This window comes from Aulonocara sp. 'chitande type north' Nkhata Bay, linkage group LG6, assembly GCF_057382095.1.
Source record: "Aulonocara sp. 'chitande type north' Nkhata Bay isolate Kocher_YH1m ecotype deep benthic linkage group LG6, A_spYH_male_GT1.1, whole genome shotgun sequence".
Classification (NCBI taxonomy): Eukaryota; Metazoa; Chordata; class Actinopteri; order Cichliformes; family Cichlidae; genus Aulonocara; species Aulonocara sp. 'chitande type north' Nkhata Bay.
Genome location: NC_141349.1, coordinates 10,332,854 through 10,349,471, shown reverse-complemented (window position 1 = coordinate 10,349,471; position 16,618 = coordinate 10,332,854). Strand labels below are relative to the sequence as shown.

Here is a 16,618-nt window from a genome sequence, read left to right as displayed (position 1 = left end):
ATTGTGTCTTTATTTCTCCTGGGTTTTTTACAGAGTTTTCCCCCGACATTTCTTGGTCCTTCGACAGCCGGATCACCTCCATCGTGTCCCATCTCCGTGACCAGTCCACGTTGTCCGTCTGTCGACCCAACGTATACACATGAAAAATATAAATAAAGCTAAACCTACAGTGCTGCTGACATAGGATGATGATTTATACCAACTATTGGAAGAATTTTGTCTTCAATACAGTTTGTTGTCAATGTGAGGTGATAACTTACATAGTTGGAACACAGCACCACTCTCCCGTTTTTCACTTGGTCATCCATCCTTCTCATCGGGTTGGTCGGGGTAAGGCTGTCTTCTGGGTGGGGTGTTTGCTCCATCTTGGACATTGAGTGTCTGAAGTGTTGAATTCTTAGCCACAGGCTATACCTTATGTAAAAACAAGAGACTACAGTCAGTTCACTGCATCATTTTTAAACCTTTTCTACTTATTTGTGTTGAGATTAAGTACAGACTTACCTTTGTCCTGCATGGTGAATTAGGGCTTGGGAAAAACATATATTATTCAAGAAAAAAACAATACATTTCACATGTGCAAGTCAGATGTTCTTATATCTGTAAAAACACAAAGGCAAAGTTTAAAAACACATTCTAACATAAACTAATCAGAGTCACTGTCATCAAGGGAAAGGTTAAAAAGCCTCTCCCAGAAACATCTGACTCCAAAACTACCTGAGGATGTTGAAGGGGCATCAAACTGGTCACTCACCTTGCACCTCTTTGCACTTACCTCTTCGGTGCAGATGTCTTCTCTGCTTCTCTTTTCTGAGGAAAGAGCAGCAGAGAGATCAGCTGAGGAAGAAGCAGCAGAGGGAGCAGCTGAGGAAGAAGCAGCAGAGAGAGCAGCTGAGGAAGAAGCAGCAGAGGGAGTAGCTGAGGAAGGAGCAGCAGAGGGAGTAGCTGAGGAAGGAGCAGCAGAGGGAGCAGAAGAGGAAGGAGCAGCAGAGGGAGCAGAAGAGGAAGGAGCAGCTGAGGGAGCAGCAGAGGAAGCAGCTGAGGGAGCAGCAGAGGGAGCAGCTGGGGGAGGAGCAGAGGGAGCAGCTGGGGGAGGAGCAGCTGGCGGATCACCAACTGGGGCAACAACTCGAGGGAAGAGTGGGGCATTGGCCTGGCCGAAAGGCGGCATGGCGATGGGGGCAGCACCTGGAGCAATAGGACGTTGCCAATCGTGCCAAAACGGCTCTGGAGGGTGCTCCCGAATGAGAGGGGAATCATCTCTCTCATCCATGGTGTCATACCCAGAGTCATCGCTAAGCCAATCCCCCCACTCTTCTGAGTCGTTCCAGTCAGATGAACTGTCAGTCTGTTCACTCACCTCTTCATCATCTACAGGTAAGTAGGGGCGGTACTCACCATACTCACCTTGCTGTTCACCGTCATCTGCATCTGATGCTTCATGAGAAGAAGGTGAGGGTGAGAGAGGGATAAAATACTCACCATACTCACCTTCGCTGATACGCTGGGTATCAGTGTCCTGATACCCAGCGTATATATATATATATATATATATATATATTTTTTTTTTTTTTTAAATAAAAGCACAACCTCCTTGGCAAGAGTAAGAATTGCACACACAAAGCTCTGCAGGTATGTCTGAAAATGATGGTCAAGTCAAAAACAAACAAACAAACAAACAAACAAACAAACAGAAACTCTTAACTCAGAATCCACATATTTAGAAATGTGCCGTGAGGACAGATACATCTAATCTGTGGTAAACATGCTATCCCTGTGTAAATATCCCTGTGTACAATATCTCTCTCTGCTATCTAATAAGGTTAAAAGCATTACCGTAACAGAAGATAGGTCTTAATGCCATTATTACTACTGTTTTCATATTCTTTTGATATTATTTTATTTGTATTTTTTTATCTTTGTGTTTTGCAGCAGAGAAAAAATATAGTTTATGTCAATAAAGCCTTTGATCCGGAGAAGAAAAGGATGTCAGGAGGGGACCTGGATCTGTGTGTTTACGCCTGCGTGTTCTGACCCGTGACATCTTGAAGATGCCGTTACCACAGAAACTGATTTTTTGGCATTTTACAAATTTTAGTCCATTAAGCTATTTTTAACCATTTCATTTTAAAGAAAAGTGTCAAATTTGAAGCCTTCAAATCAAAGAAACACCTTTTTTTCATATTCATACACCAGTCGTTAATAATTTCTACACCTCTCCCGGAAAATTTTAAACATACAAACAATTTACGGGAAACAATCTTGAATACACATATTTGATCACGTTAAAACTTGATATTCACACTGGAACTTGTTAAATTATTACAGTAATTTACATTTAAAGAAATTTTCACACTTACCTGCAGCGAAGTCCAGGTGACAGTCGGGGAGTCCGGGTCCACGGCGAGCCATCTTCAAACTTGAAAAACAAAAACAAGTACAAACGATGAAGTACTTGTTCTGCTCTCAAGTTATATCCGCTTTTAGTGAAATAGTTTGCAAAACTTAGCTTTCCACAGGCTGAGGTTGGAGCAGGTCGAAACAAGTCCACGAGCAAGTGTAAACAGACGTTTGGAACCTTGTGCAGCATTTATATACCCTCGGCGGCCATGGTTACGGTTGTCAACGTGTACACGTGCACGTGATAGAACTATCCAGTTGTTCAGTCTGACCTCACTAGCCGTGTCTGGGTCTAAACTCCGCTGCAGGTCCATATATCAAACGATCACTATGGCATTACTGAGAGTTGAAAAACTGTCTAAAGTCTTTCATCTTTAATAAAATGATCAGCGTTCTGCTCTACCAGGTGTAACAATTGAGTTTAACATCCAGGCATCCATGAAAACGGAATTTATGACATTTAACAGAGTTAGAAGTTAGCAGGGCGTTAGCTCGCTAGCTTCTATCTAAATACAATATAGCATGTCCTGACTGCAGGGTTTTGGAAACAAATTCAAACGTACAGCTCTGCTATCACTTCCAGCATAAATGAAGACAGAAAACTAAACAGCAGTGACGTTTGTAGGGTTACTGAAGTTTGGCTAGCTGGTATATAATGATGTGCTACGTGACCGCTAGCGACACAGCTATGTTAGCATAATATAAACAAGCTAACTTTTTTCCACTCCATAAACGTTAATGTGAGTGTTCTCGGTGATCAGGAACAAATGTAATCGCATGGCAGGATGCTGAGATAATCCATCCACAATACGAGGTTAGTCATTCATATACTGCTGCATGGGCTGGGCTGTAGTTACATACTAAGGTTTTAAAAACTGAGCTTAAATAAATGATTAGCGGTAATAAAAGCCGAGGGAGGTCAACAGTGATCACTGACTGTTTTAGGAGCTTTTTGAGATCAAATAGAAGAAAATACATAACATTAAACATGTTAACAATACAAAAGCCATATTAAACGCAGACTACTTTAGACCCGGAAGTAGGATTCGTGCGTCACCACTGAACAGCTAAATTCGTAGGAATGTTTTAGCTTATTATTTGGATAACCACCGTCATTACAATAAATTAAATTTGTAGTCATTTAAAACACACAGGCCTACAATCAGCTGGCCTATATAAAAAATAAAAACAAAATTTGAACACAGTGCTGAGCTGCATCTCAAATTAATCTTCCAGCTCTCAGCTGACATGTACCAGAGCCCGATTGATGGATCAGTTGATCAGGATCATTGGCCTGATATAGGTCTATCATAGTGACGTGGCTCTTAATCAGTAGGGTTATATGTTTCCCGATATGATATATTTTTCAAAGAACATAATGTGGATTGTTTTTATTTGTTAGCTGTATGGGCAGCATTTTTGTGTATGTGATCCCTTTTCTTAAATTACATTTGCTATATACACATATTTTGCTCTCTTAGTATTTTTAGAACCTGACTAATACTGAAAACTTTAGGGTGATACTGATAAAAAGGAGTTAAAAATTTAGATACTGATACATTGGTCGATACTCTTTTTATAAATAGTATACAGATTACAGAACTTGGAATGTATACAGAAATTCATGTTTTTTGCAATGATCATTCAAAATTGGTTTACATTTGTAAATAAATACAGCAATATATCTGCAAGATTTGACCAAATTCACCACTCTTTTATACTATGCTAAACAATCAAAGATTAGCTCATGTCTAGTTGAATGATGTTTTAAAAATGTGTTTTCCTGTAGTGTTAATCACAGTGATGTTATGAAGTAATGTATGAACCTGACGCGTGATAATATTTATCTCTACAGAGGAAACATCCATCGAAGATTGAGCAGTACAATATCACTGTGGCATCAACATCTCGTCAGCGAAAGACCACAGCCACACCAAACAAGCTCTCAGCAAATACACAAGTCAAGTTACCAGACCTGATGTTGAGAGCTGCAAACAAACATGTTCCACAAGCAACTGTTGACATGCTTGTCATCAATTTCATATGTGAGGGTCTACAGCCATTTGCAGTGGTAGAACAGCCATCTTTCAAAGAATTGGTTACCACATTACAACCTCAAGCCAAAGTCATCTCCAGACCCACTGTCCGTGCCAGAATCTGTGAAGCTGCTGATCACATGAAGATGACTTTGGTTGCAGCATTGGATAAAGTCAAATTGGTTGCTACCACTACTGATTGTTGGTCAGCTCATCAGAAAAATTACCTTGGAGTCACATGCCATTGGAGGAAGAGTCCCTGGAAAGAAGATCTGCAGCACCAGCATGCAAAAGATTGAGAGGGTCTCACACATTTGACATGCTTGCTGGTGCGCTTGATGATATCCATTGCCAATACAAGATTAGAGGCAAAGTTGTAAGAACCACAACTGTTAGTGGATCCAACTTTGTCAAGGCCTTCCACATGTTTGGGGCACAAAATGATGCAGATGAAGCTGAAGATGAAGCAGACCAGTGGCGGCTGGCCCATAGGGGGCGCTCGGGCTCCGCCCCCCCAAATGTGGAGGAGTAAAAATATATATTTTTAAAAAATTCATCAATGATAGTTTTACTATGTGTGTGCCCATATACAGCCAGGCGTATTTTAACATTTTCACCAGCTGACTCATTAAAGTTCAACCAACAAACGGTGTTTTTCTTCTTCTGGGGCGCTCGTCAAAGCGCCCTTGATATGCAGCGAAATAGCCTATCATTAAATGGTTGCCAGGGGAAAATAATAAATATTTGACCTATCAGCGTCGCTGAATTAAATGGTTTGGGGGCGCTTAAAATTGCGCCCCTGCAGAAAACGCGCGAAGATTTGCTGTTCTAGAATTTTACCTCAGTCAGTAGCCTAAGTGAGCTATAAGGTCAGAGAGAGACGATGGCAGCGGTATTGTTAACGGTTGAGGCACAGCCTCCCCCAAATTCGGTTAGATCGCTTCTAACCTACCCTTTTGCCAGAAGGACAATGGCAGAAAAACTGCAAGTTAAAGAGTTGGGACCTGACAAGCCCGAAATTCAACTAACCCAGGCAACGAAGGAGAAGTCAAAAGCATACAACAGGACTTTTTGTCGGAGTTGGTTCCAGCGCAAGTCGTGGCTGACAGGCTGTGGAACAGCTAATGCACTTTTTTGTTTCCCGTGCATACTGTTCAAAAGTGACAAGTGTGATTTGACGTGGACACAATCTGGACAAACCGACTTAAAGCACCTCTCCGAACGAATCAAGAAACATGAAAGCTCACGAGTTCATATGGACAACAGTGTAAAGCTAGCTGTGCTAGGGAAAACTAGCATAGCGGCGCAGCTAGATGATGGACATCGGATTGCTTTAAGAAGGCACAACGAAGAGGTAGATAAAAACCGTCATATTTTATCTAAAATCATCGATTGTATTAAGTTTTGTGGTGCTTTTGAGCTAGCAATGCGGGGACATGATGAAAGTGATTCCTCAGACAATCCAGGGATTTTTAGAGGTTTAGTCGACTTGATGGCATCAATTGATCACGACTTGAGGCAACACCTTGAAAATGCTACTGTATTTAAAGGCACCTCGAAAACAGTCCAGAACGAGATCCTGGATTGCATGTTGGCAGTTCTGAGAGAAAGGATCGTGGAAGAAGTAAAGGCAGCGAAGTTTTTAGCCATTCAAGCTGATGAAACCACTGACATTTCTACACACTGTCAGTTAGTCATGGTGCTAAGATACATTGACCAACGAAACCGTATTCAAGAGCGTTTTTTTGAATTCATCAAGCTACCCAATGCTTGTGCAGATGCAATAGCCAGTGCCTTATCGGAGAGGCTGCGCTTCATCCTCCCCCAGGGACAAGAGAGAAAGTTGATCGCCCAGGCCTACGATGGGGCCGCTGTAATGAGGGGTACCACTGGAGGAGTGCAGCGTAAGATACAGGACATTTATGCTAACGCTCACTACGTACATTGTTATGCCCATCAGTTAAACCTGGTAATGCAACAAGCAACCTCCCACATCCCTCAAATCAGTCACTTTTTTTCCGACATAGCAGGATTCGCTTCTTTTTTTACTAAATCGAGCAAGAGGACTGCAGTGCTTGACGAGGTGGTGGCGCACCGACTTCCAAGTGCATCGGCAACCCGTTGGAACTTCAACAGTCGTGCTGTGAATACAGTGTATGAACATAAAGACGATCTGGTGAGGTGTTTTCAGACCATCCGTAACAGTGAAGGATTTGATGCCCCTACAAAGAGAGATGCCGGTGGTTTCGTGAGAATGCTGGAAGACGAAGCTTTCTGTTTTTTCCTGGCCTTGTTTCACAAGATAATGCCACATGTAGACATGCTGTATAACCACCTACAGAAGAGAAACATCGATTCTGTCACCATCGCAGGGATCACCCAGACATTCATCAGCCGCATGCAGGCTATCAGGTAGGCATAAAAGCATAAATATGTAACCTAGAATAAATGTTAATTATCTATGCATAGATTCTATCAAATTCTCTGCATATATTCTGTGTTCTGTGACTTAAATGTTTAATGGAATTCAGATAATTTTGATTTATATCAGCCTTTGAAGTAATTTTATGAAAAATATTTGATTAAGTATATTTGATGAAGTATATTCCCAGTAATGATTTGATGTAGCCTATACCATAGGCTATTTCCTGAAATTATGGCCAGGGCCTTTATTTACTTGCACTGGTTTTCCCCCAGCCATTAAACCAGGTCCGGTTATTAATTAAATCCGGTAATTCCCGGTAATTAGAACACAACCTTTGTTTGGTTTGTGTTTGGTTAATATATCCCTATTCAGTTTTCAGAAGCCATTAATGAAACTTATGTATTGGATCAGGGAGGCACTTCCTAATCTGGTTGTGGATGAGGAGTACAGGGGACCTGTTCAAGACCCACCCACAAAGAGACGGAGAACATTGGGGGAAGACAGGCAACACCATGTGGTAAGCACTAGCTGCTTGGTCTGATTTAAATCGGATCATCAGATAAAATCTAATGACGATGCTGTCAGATGTCATTTGATATAGTGGTCATGACTGTTTTGTTTTGTTATGGACAGATTTTTTTTTTCAGAATAATGATTAACATGAGACATGTGCCAAAGTCTTACCACTGAATCTAACTCTTACCAATTATATATTATTGGATAGGTGTGCGACACCATTATGAGCCATGCCAAGGAGAGGTTTTCTTTCACCAAGCACCTTGTCAGCGCCACTCTGTTGCAAGGAGACTTGTTCCAACAACACAGCAAAAATTTTCCAGATGCAGCACTACAAACCACAGTGGAAGCCTATCCCTCATTGGACAAAGCCAGACTTAAAACAGAACTGTCCCTGATCTACGACAACGAGGAGTTTCAGAGTTGTAGTGGTGCGCTGGCGCTCTATCAGGTTCTGATGGAAAACAACCTTCAAGACACATTCACCGAAACTGTAAGTCTTCTTAACATCCTCATCACCACACCAATGACAACATCAGAATCGGAGAGGTGTTTCTCTACTTTAAAGAGGATAAAAACTTTCCTGAGAAACAATATGGCTCAGGATCGGCTCAACGCTCTGGCTATGCTGTCCATAGAGAAAAAACTCACACAAGAACTTCCTGATTTCAACACCAGGGTCATCGAGAAATTTGCCACTCAGAAAGACAGACGAGCAAAGTTCTTGTACAAATAAGAACCCTTAACCATATTTACTCTCTTTCTCCATCCCTCTCTCTTTCTCTCTTTAGCCCACCCCCCCAATCAGTTTACAGTTGTTGTTTTCAATAGTTATTTTTCATTCATTCAAAAAAAAAAAAAAAATCTGTTCATGTTCATTTTTACAAATCTATACAAATGGCCAGAATATGGTTGTTCATTTTTACAAATCTATACAAATGGCCAGAATATGGTTGTTCATTTTAAATTTAAATTAAAATTGTGTTGTTTGATGTACTCATTAAATGGGTCATTTTAGTCGATATCATAAAAATTGCCCCCCCTGAGATTTTTTTCAGGAGCCGCCACTGAAGCAGACCCAGAAACTATTGACCTGACTGACCATATTGACTACCATGAGGCAAGTGCAATTCTTGATGAAGACTCTGGTTTGGAGTATCAACTCCCGCCTCATCAGCGATGTGCATGTCACCTGCTAAACCTTGTGGCAACATCTGATGCTGCCCTAGCAGAGAGCATGAATGAAACCTACAAGAGGCTCTCCCGTGCAAGCTTTGCAAAATGCCAGGCCATTTGGAACAAAACTGGCCGGTCTCATTTGGCTAATGAAGTGGTAGAGGACAAGTGTGAACTACAGATCATTCGTCCCAATGCAACACAATGGAATTCAACCTACCTTGCCATTGAAAGGATAATACGCATCATTGATGAGAAGGGGGAAAATGCCATCAGGAGCATTTGTGAGGAGTTCAAGGTGAAAATGTGAGTAAAATTGGACACCTACCAATATGGTTGCAAATTTTGTGAATTTTCCTTAATGGATGGTTAAAAACGTGAGCAGACTCTTAATATTAAATCAGAAGATCCCTATTATAGTCATGGTGGGTTTTGTTGTTGTGTCTTACAGGTTGAGTCCTGCAGAAGTTGCATTCCTTAGGGAGTACTGTACCACCATGAAGCCACTGGTGAAAGCTTCAAACATTCTTCAGTCTGAGTCCACTTCCTTTATGGGATGGCTTCTGCCAGTAATCCAACAACTACTGTCCAAACTTAGCAGGCTGGAGACATCAAGCAAGACATGTGTGCCACTCATCAGAGCCCTGCAAAATGGCCTTCAAAAGCATTTTGGAGCGATGATGGAGGATCCAGAGTTGGCTGCAGCTGCAGTCCTCTTACCCAAGTTCAAGACTTCCTGGACTGACAGAGCAGATGTAACAGAGGCTGGTAAGGATTCATGTGATCCCATTTTTGTGTATTTTTACATTTGAACACATGCTTAAGTGAGTATTTCACCTAATACATTGTAAGTTATTGATGGTCTGTCCTGAATACTAAACAATCCTTTTTGAGAATTTGCCGTTTTTAAATTTGTGTTCAGGAATAATCACTGAAATGTAAATAACAAAATTGTGTTATCTACTTGCAATTACAGCCTTGACATACATCAAACAACATCTTGAAACGACAGAGCATGAGAGTGAGGATCAGCAAAGAGAGTCATCTGATGAAGATGAATTCTTCTCCAGACCAATCTCCAGAAGGCTGCAAAGTGCAGTTGAGCTTGATGGTTACCTTGCTTGTGCCACAGACACCATGGAGCTGCTGCACTCCTTCTCAGGTATCAAAAACCTCTCTCTTAAACTGAACACAGCTCTGCCTGCTTCTCTCTTGTTTGTTTATCACACATTTCGAGCCAGAAAGAGGAAAACAGCGGTGGTCGCTCTAAACAACAGCAGCAGGTTAAAGCTTGATCAGCTGCTGTTAGAATTTATTTAATATTGCTTTCTAGTATCAGCTGATGTTGGCTGGAGCCACAGCTGTAACAGCTGCTGGTCATGATATCGGTTTGGATATGTGGTGAGAGGGAAACGTGAAGATGAAACCAGGAGATGTCCTTACTGAATCATCAGAGCTGAACAGGTGATGGAGAAACAGGTTTACCTTTTAGGTGACATGGATGAGTTGAAGGGAAGTTATGAACTGTTTCTAAGAGACAAATAACATCAGGATCCTTTTCTACTGACAGCTGGTAACTGTGCAGGGACGGGTCTAGCAAAGTTTTGCAAGGGTGCAGGTAACCATATACATGCACTGTTTATAAGATTGGGGAAACCTGCAGTCAGCTGAGACTGAAGAAGTCAATTGGATGAGTGACGAAACGTTTTTCCCACAAAACGTAAAGTCCAGATGAACAGAATCAACTTTTGGAGATACTATATAGCTCATGCTAATATCACATCTTCACATTTTTCTTTTTAGAGGTAACAATAACTTTGCATTCTCGCTACTCACCATGCTCTAAAACAGGTATATGTTAGCAATGACAACATTTAACAAATGTTTTTAAAATTCTAGCCGTGCTAATTAGCCTTAGGATTGGTTGAGGTCTGTGAAAGCCTTTGGAACAAAATCAGTCTTGTAAAGCTCACTATTTTCCAGCTGAGCCTATAGCACATTTGTTAAAGTCAGTCCGGATTGTACAGCTTCTAATCAGAAACAATTAAAGTTTGTTTCTTTTTTTCTGCTCATCAATCTTTTTCTGTAACCAGGATACCTGGAAAGTCTTAAATAACTCATGTTAAAATGTTGCAGTGCTGTAGAGTGGGGTCATGTTAACAATCCATTCAAACTTGTGGTCTTCAAGGTCAACTTTATGATTTATTGGTTGAAAATTGACAAAAAGCTTTAGAACTTAGAAACTATCATTCCTACAACTGTGCTGTGTATATGTCACAACATATAGCAGGAACCTATAAAGGTAACTGACCTTTGACCTCTCCTCTAAGAAGGTACATGTAATGTCCACAGTGATTAGACATACTTAATAAAACAGTGTGGGGCACAGAGTATTGTTGTGCATCAGTGTGGAACATGTCAGTAACACTGAGGGTTACACACACTTTGCCAGGTACACCTGTTCACCTGCTCGTTAAACACAAATGTCTAGTGAACCAATCAGACGTCAGCAAATTAAAGTATTTAAGCATACAGACATGTTCATGATGACCTGCTGAAGGTCAAAGCAAGTATCAGAATGGGGGAAAGAGATTGCGTGGTTGTTGGTGCCAGATGGGCTGGTCTGAGTATTTCAGAAACTGCTCATCCAATGAGCTCACAAAATTACCTCCACAGTTTACAGACTGTAGTGGCAATCCAACCAGCAAAAGGCCACCTGAGGGAATTTGAAGTATTTCCAACTCATCCTGGTGATGAGGTCAAACACAACCAGTACTTTTAACATTTTATCAATTATTTACCAATTTAAAAAACAACTTGTGGTAACTTATTTTTTAATTTTGCTGCAGACAAGTTGAATGAATGCTTACTGGATCTAGAACACCATTTAGATCATAACAGCTCCTGATCAGGATGAATTTCATTTTCAAATCAAATTTCATGTCGCAGTTTCACAATTTTGTAACATATTATTTCAAAGCTTGCTTATGGGCTTGTTTTGGAGCAGACCAACAGTCAGGCTCGTCTTCACCCTTACTGTCAGACTCTGAATTGATGGTTCTGCTATATCTCACCTGGCTGAGTGGGGACACATGTACTAAACGTTAGAGTTCCCACTGCAGGAGCTTGGGTTTGAGTCTGCCCTCGACCGTTTCCTGTGTGCCATACCGCCTCACTCTCTCCCCACCTTCCTGCCTCATGTTCTGAAATCTCTTCCTCTCCATCATCTTTGAGTTTCTTTGAGTGGAGCTTCTTTTGCAGCTGTGACAAAATATAGAACGGTTTCTGCAACCAGGGGAGTAAAATGTGCTGCAGTGTGAGGGCGCACAGGTGTAGGTGTGGAATTTTACATATAAATATTATAGTTTACTTCATGCACAAGAAATGTAAACATTTAATCTAACCCACTTTTCATCAACTACATAACCTTTATTGGAGAGTACATTCATAAATTGTGTGTATCACACACACAAACACACATCCACTAAACTCTCTCGTTTTATATCTCTCCCTCTCTCTGGTGAATGATGGAAGTTTGGTGGACTGTGTGGTTTGTCTGGCTGAAAGTTGTGTTTTTTTTATGTGTGGCGTGTTGTGAGGCTGATGATGAGTTAGTGTAATTGTGTATGGTGTTGTTAGTGTAGTTTATGTGGCGTTAGTGGTTTTTCCTGGATGCAGAGCAGGTCAGTATGCCGTGGACTTTTACACCACCATGTTAGGGATGGAGTAAAGTAACAAAGCTTGCGTGGAGAAGCTGCTGCAGGGGCTTCCTCAGCTGAGCTCTGAGGACAGAGCTGTATGAGAACCTTCAGCAAAGGTGAGCTGGTGAAAAAATATGGTGTAACAGGTTTGTTGGTGGTCATATAGAGACTTTTTTTTTTTAGGAAAAGAAGAGTCTCGGAGGTTGCCATGGAGACGGTCTGTGTCAGACTGTCTAAACCAAAAATGGATGCTGTACATACACTGATAAATGTCATTTCTGGAGTGGCCAGATTGAAATCCAGAGAAAACCATGCTAGAGGTGAAAGGTCAAACATTGGTCATCATGTTGAGATTTTTTTAATACCACAGACTGACAAAGAAAAGTGAAATTTGTGAATTTTAAAGGTGCAAGATGTGCTGTGTTCAGTCGCAGGGCCTTGCCTTTTATTTCATTTGTCTTTGGTTTTTATTTGTGCTCTTGTAATTATTTTGTGATAAAACTTTTTCTATTTTGAGATCAAGATTCAAGTGGAAATCTTTGTGTGTCTGTCTCTCTCCCTTGGTTTCTGTAGAGGTACAGTGTGGGGGCGCCTGGATAAATGTTAAACAGAAGCTAGATGTAGTGTTCCTCCACTGTCCATTAAGGATATGAGGAAAAGAAATGGTCAAGAACAAAGTGTATGGTGTATTTATAAAAGAAAATGGCTTTTAAATTGTATACCAAAACCACCACCAGAAAGTCAACTACAACTTGTTACATAATCATCATGACTGTTGTATCAGTTTAACAGTTTATGGGTTGACTTCTTTCAGTTCATTCACTGTTTACATCATGAAGGAAAAAGAAGGCAACAGGCTGAGAAATGAAGCTGTTGTGTGTCTTTGTGGCCACACGGGGGCAGTGCTGCATAAATAGTAGAATCTCTTCCTGGACACTTTTTCTAGACCTCTTTTTAAATGACTAATAAAGACAACAACAAAATGAATTACATCAGGATCTGATATGGTTTTGTTTTTTTGTTGAGCTTTATATATTTCAGAATGCCTAGAGTTTGTTTGTTTCCCATGTTTTGTGATACAGAACATCTCCTCTCAGACGGCTGTTGTCTCATAATGGGTCATTACCTGGTCTGATGGGGTGTTTGTTCCATTTATAAATCAAGTGATTGATTTGTGAAATGAGAGATGGCCTCTGACCTGCTGACTGGTGTCTGATCTTCTCTGCTCCCCTCAAATTTGACAACTACTCAGCTAATGTGATGGTGGACAGGAAGTCACTAAACCTGGGACTCTGGAAACACATTTCTAGGGATAGAAAAGTTAATGTAGATCGTTTCAGGAGATAAATACGAAATAATCGATTTGGTGATTATACTAATATAGTAAGAAAATAATGCATGAAAAAAAGATTTTTTATCTATACACTTAAGCAACGACCAGAGTCTTAGAATTGCGCTTTCACCAGGTTTTACTTGACTGAACAACAGAACTTCTCTGTCTCCTTTATAAGGGGTCACATCCTGAGTTACACAATGAGTCTTTCAAATGTGTGCGATAACCCACTGCATGTGTAGTCGTGCTGAGACCGCGTGGTCTTACTTTTATTACCCCTTGATTCAGCTGTGACCTGCTTATCAAGTCTTTTTACAAGTACATCATAATTATCTGCTCTGTGCAGACATAAGTTGAGCAATGGTTTAACAAACTTTCCCTTAAACTGAATTGTCTTAGAACTTATTATATTCTTTAAGCTTAAAAGCAACACCCAGGATTAGACTGTTTGTGTTTTAAGCCTTTTATTCAAAGCTAGTATGTGTCAACACTTCTTTCTGCCAGCAGCATTATTGAAGTGACACTTTAACGACACTTTACCTGCTGATGCTTCACATCACAATCTTTATGACGAAAAAGCTCAGATGTCTGTGCTGTCACTTGTTATGAAAATGGACAGAACCTGGGCTCAGGCTTCCTCTTCTTCTTTCCTTCCTCTTTAATAATAACCATAGATCAGTAAAATAGCCATATTTTTAAACAAATGATTGTGATGAAGAGATTTTTTTTTCCAGTGTGCATGAACTCAAAATCTTTTAAGTTTAAATCTTTTTTGTTTACCAACAACTGGGCAAATCCAAACTTGATGTACCAGGTCAACTCAGCTCCTGCCTTGACCTCCCCTCTGCTGAGCGTACACACACACACACACACACACACACACACACACACACAAACACACACACACACACACACAACATAAAGCAACATTAAATAACGGATCTTTCATCTGAAATAATTACAGTTTGTATAAATTTACACTGAAGACCAAAATACACACACATACATAAAACCCATAAATCACTAAAACCTATTAAAACACATGGAAAATTACCTCATTTGTTGTGCTATTCAAAGATGTGTATGTCTGTGTATTCAGGCCAAGTCATAAAGAAAACAATAGAGGTCAATATACTTTATGTTCTACAGTCGCTGCAGATTAATGAAATATAGTGGAAACCTGAAGATCCTAGGTATAGTAGTTTGTGGGAAATAAATACAGTGACGTGACCATTTAGCTCTTGTGGCATGAAACTGCTTAGTGCATTATTATTTGCATTTCTACAATATGATATTTGTTTAATAATTGATTAATTTAGTGCATAAAATAGTTGATAAATAAAATGTCAAATATCTAATCTAAGGGAGTGTCTTTGACACATGCTGACTGCATTCTTCTTATAACCAGAACAGGAAGTGAGATCAGAGGAGAACAAGAGTGAGCAGTTTGGTGAAAGGAACAGGAAGGATGAAGAAGAGGTGAACATCCACACAGTTTAAAAGGAGACATCATGGCACAATAAGAGCACAAGCTCTAAGATGAAGACTGGTAATGATTAAAAACTGCACTAAATAGTATCATTCTGTGACTTCACACTTTAGGTAGTGCATAACATTTACCACTTTATATTAATTTTACTATATGTTTAAATAAATAAAAACAAATAACTTTAAAAGGTGCTGTTATTGAGTGAAAACTCAAAAGACTTCAGGGCTGGGGAGGAAAAGGGAGAAAGATGGAGGAACACAGCACACATAAGAAACAGGTAAGAGTGGACATGAAGTCAAAGTCAGCGACATGTCCGATAATAAAGACCTTCCACCTGGCTACATACAGTGGGGCAAAAAAGTATTTAGTCAGCCACCGATTGTGCAAGTTCCCCCACCTAAAATGATGACAGAGGTCAGTAATTTGCACCAGAGGTACACTTCAACTGTGAGAGACAGAATGTGAAAAAAAAATCCATGAATTCACATGGTAGGATTTGTAAAGAATTTATTCGTAAATCAGGGTGGAAAATAAGTATTTGGTCACCTCAAACATGGAAAATCTCTGGCTCTCACAGACCTGTAACGTCTTCTGTAAGACGCGTTTCTGTCCCCCAGTGAAACTGGTTCACCCGAAAGATAAAACGCCAAAACACAGACTTAACAATGTGGTGTATGCTGTACAGTGCAGCGAGGAATGCCCAGACCTCTACATTGGAGAGACCAAACAGCCACTTCACAAGTGCATGGCACAACACAGAAGAGCCACCTCCACAGGACAAGACTCAGCAGTCCATCTGCATCTTAAGGATAAAGGACACTCTTTCGAGGATGCCAATGTTCACATTTTGGACAGAGAGGACAGATGGTTTGAAAGAGGAGTGAAAGAAGCCATCTATGTCCACTGTGAGCGACAATCTTTGAACAGAGGCGGGGGTTACGACACCAACTCTCTGCCATCTATAATCCAGTTTCGAGTTCCCTCCCCAGACGCCTTAACGCCCACTCACATCCTGGGCCATCTGATCTCAGGAATTCGCATGATAAGGTGGGGCCAGGTTTCACAATGAACTCACCCGAAACTCTGGCTGATTGGGACCCACACCCAGTTTCACACCTTGGCTCAGGCGATTAGAGGATCATCAGGGGGTCCTTTTGTCCCTCTGTGGGGGGATACTCCCACTAGGTCTATATCTGGGACTCTCCACCATTTGACCTTAGAACTGAAGAAGCTTCTCGGATGAGAGGTGAAACGTCTTCAAGTAACTTACAGTTTTTTACAGACGCTAGGACACATTTCTCAATACTTAGGTCACATTTGCAAAACTCCTCACACAGTGAGCACAACAGAAGTCTATGTGGGCTAAACTGAGGACCAGTTATCATTGTTTTGGCACAAAATGCATTCAATGACTACATCTCTCAAATTTCATGAATTATCTTCTCACTCAGACACAACAACTGCCAAAAACCTTTGTACGTGCAGGACATTTTGCATGTGCTTACATACTGTTTTCAAAACTGTTAAACTTATGGCCAAAAC

At 40.6% G+C, this 16,618-nt stretch overlaps 2 protein-coding genes across 2 annotated transcripts; one reads left to right on the top strand and one right to left on the bottom strand.

Annotated features, from left to right (window-relative positions):
* Positions 1-147: 147 nt before the first annotated feature.
* LOC147327261 (uncharacterized) lies at positions 148-2,427 on the bottom strand. The gene is made up of 2 exons (XM_086294887.1): positions 2,352-2,427; positions 148-1,545 (listed from the first exon to the last, which is right to left on the bottom strand). Exons 1-2 carry the CDS (start codon positions 2,410-2,412, stop codon positions 647-649), a joined length of 960 nt encoding a protein of 319 aa, XP_086151013.1. The 5' UTR covers positions 2,413-2,427; the 3' UTR covers positions 148-646.
* A 2,465-nt stretch (positions 2,428-4,892) lies between these two features.
* Positions 4,893-8,667, top strand: LOC147327260 (zinc finger MYM-type protein 1-like). The gene is made up of 3 exons (XM_086294886.1): positions 4,893-6,848; positions 7,273-7,378; positions 7,586-8,667. The coding sequence occupies exons 1-3, from the start codon at positions 5,320-5,322 to the stop codon at positions 8,111-8,113; spliced, it is 2,163 nt and encodes a 720-aa protein (XP_086151012.1). The 5' UTR covers positions 4,893-5,319; the 3' UTR covers positions 8,114-8,667.
* The last annotated feature ends 7,951 nt before the right edge of the window (positions 8,668-16,618 follow it).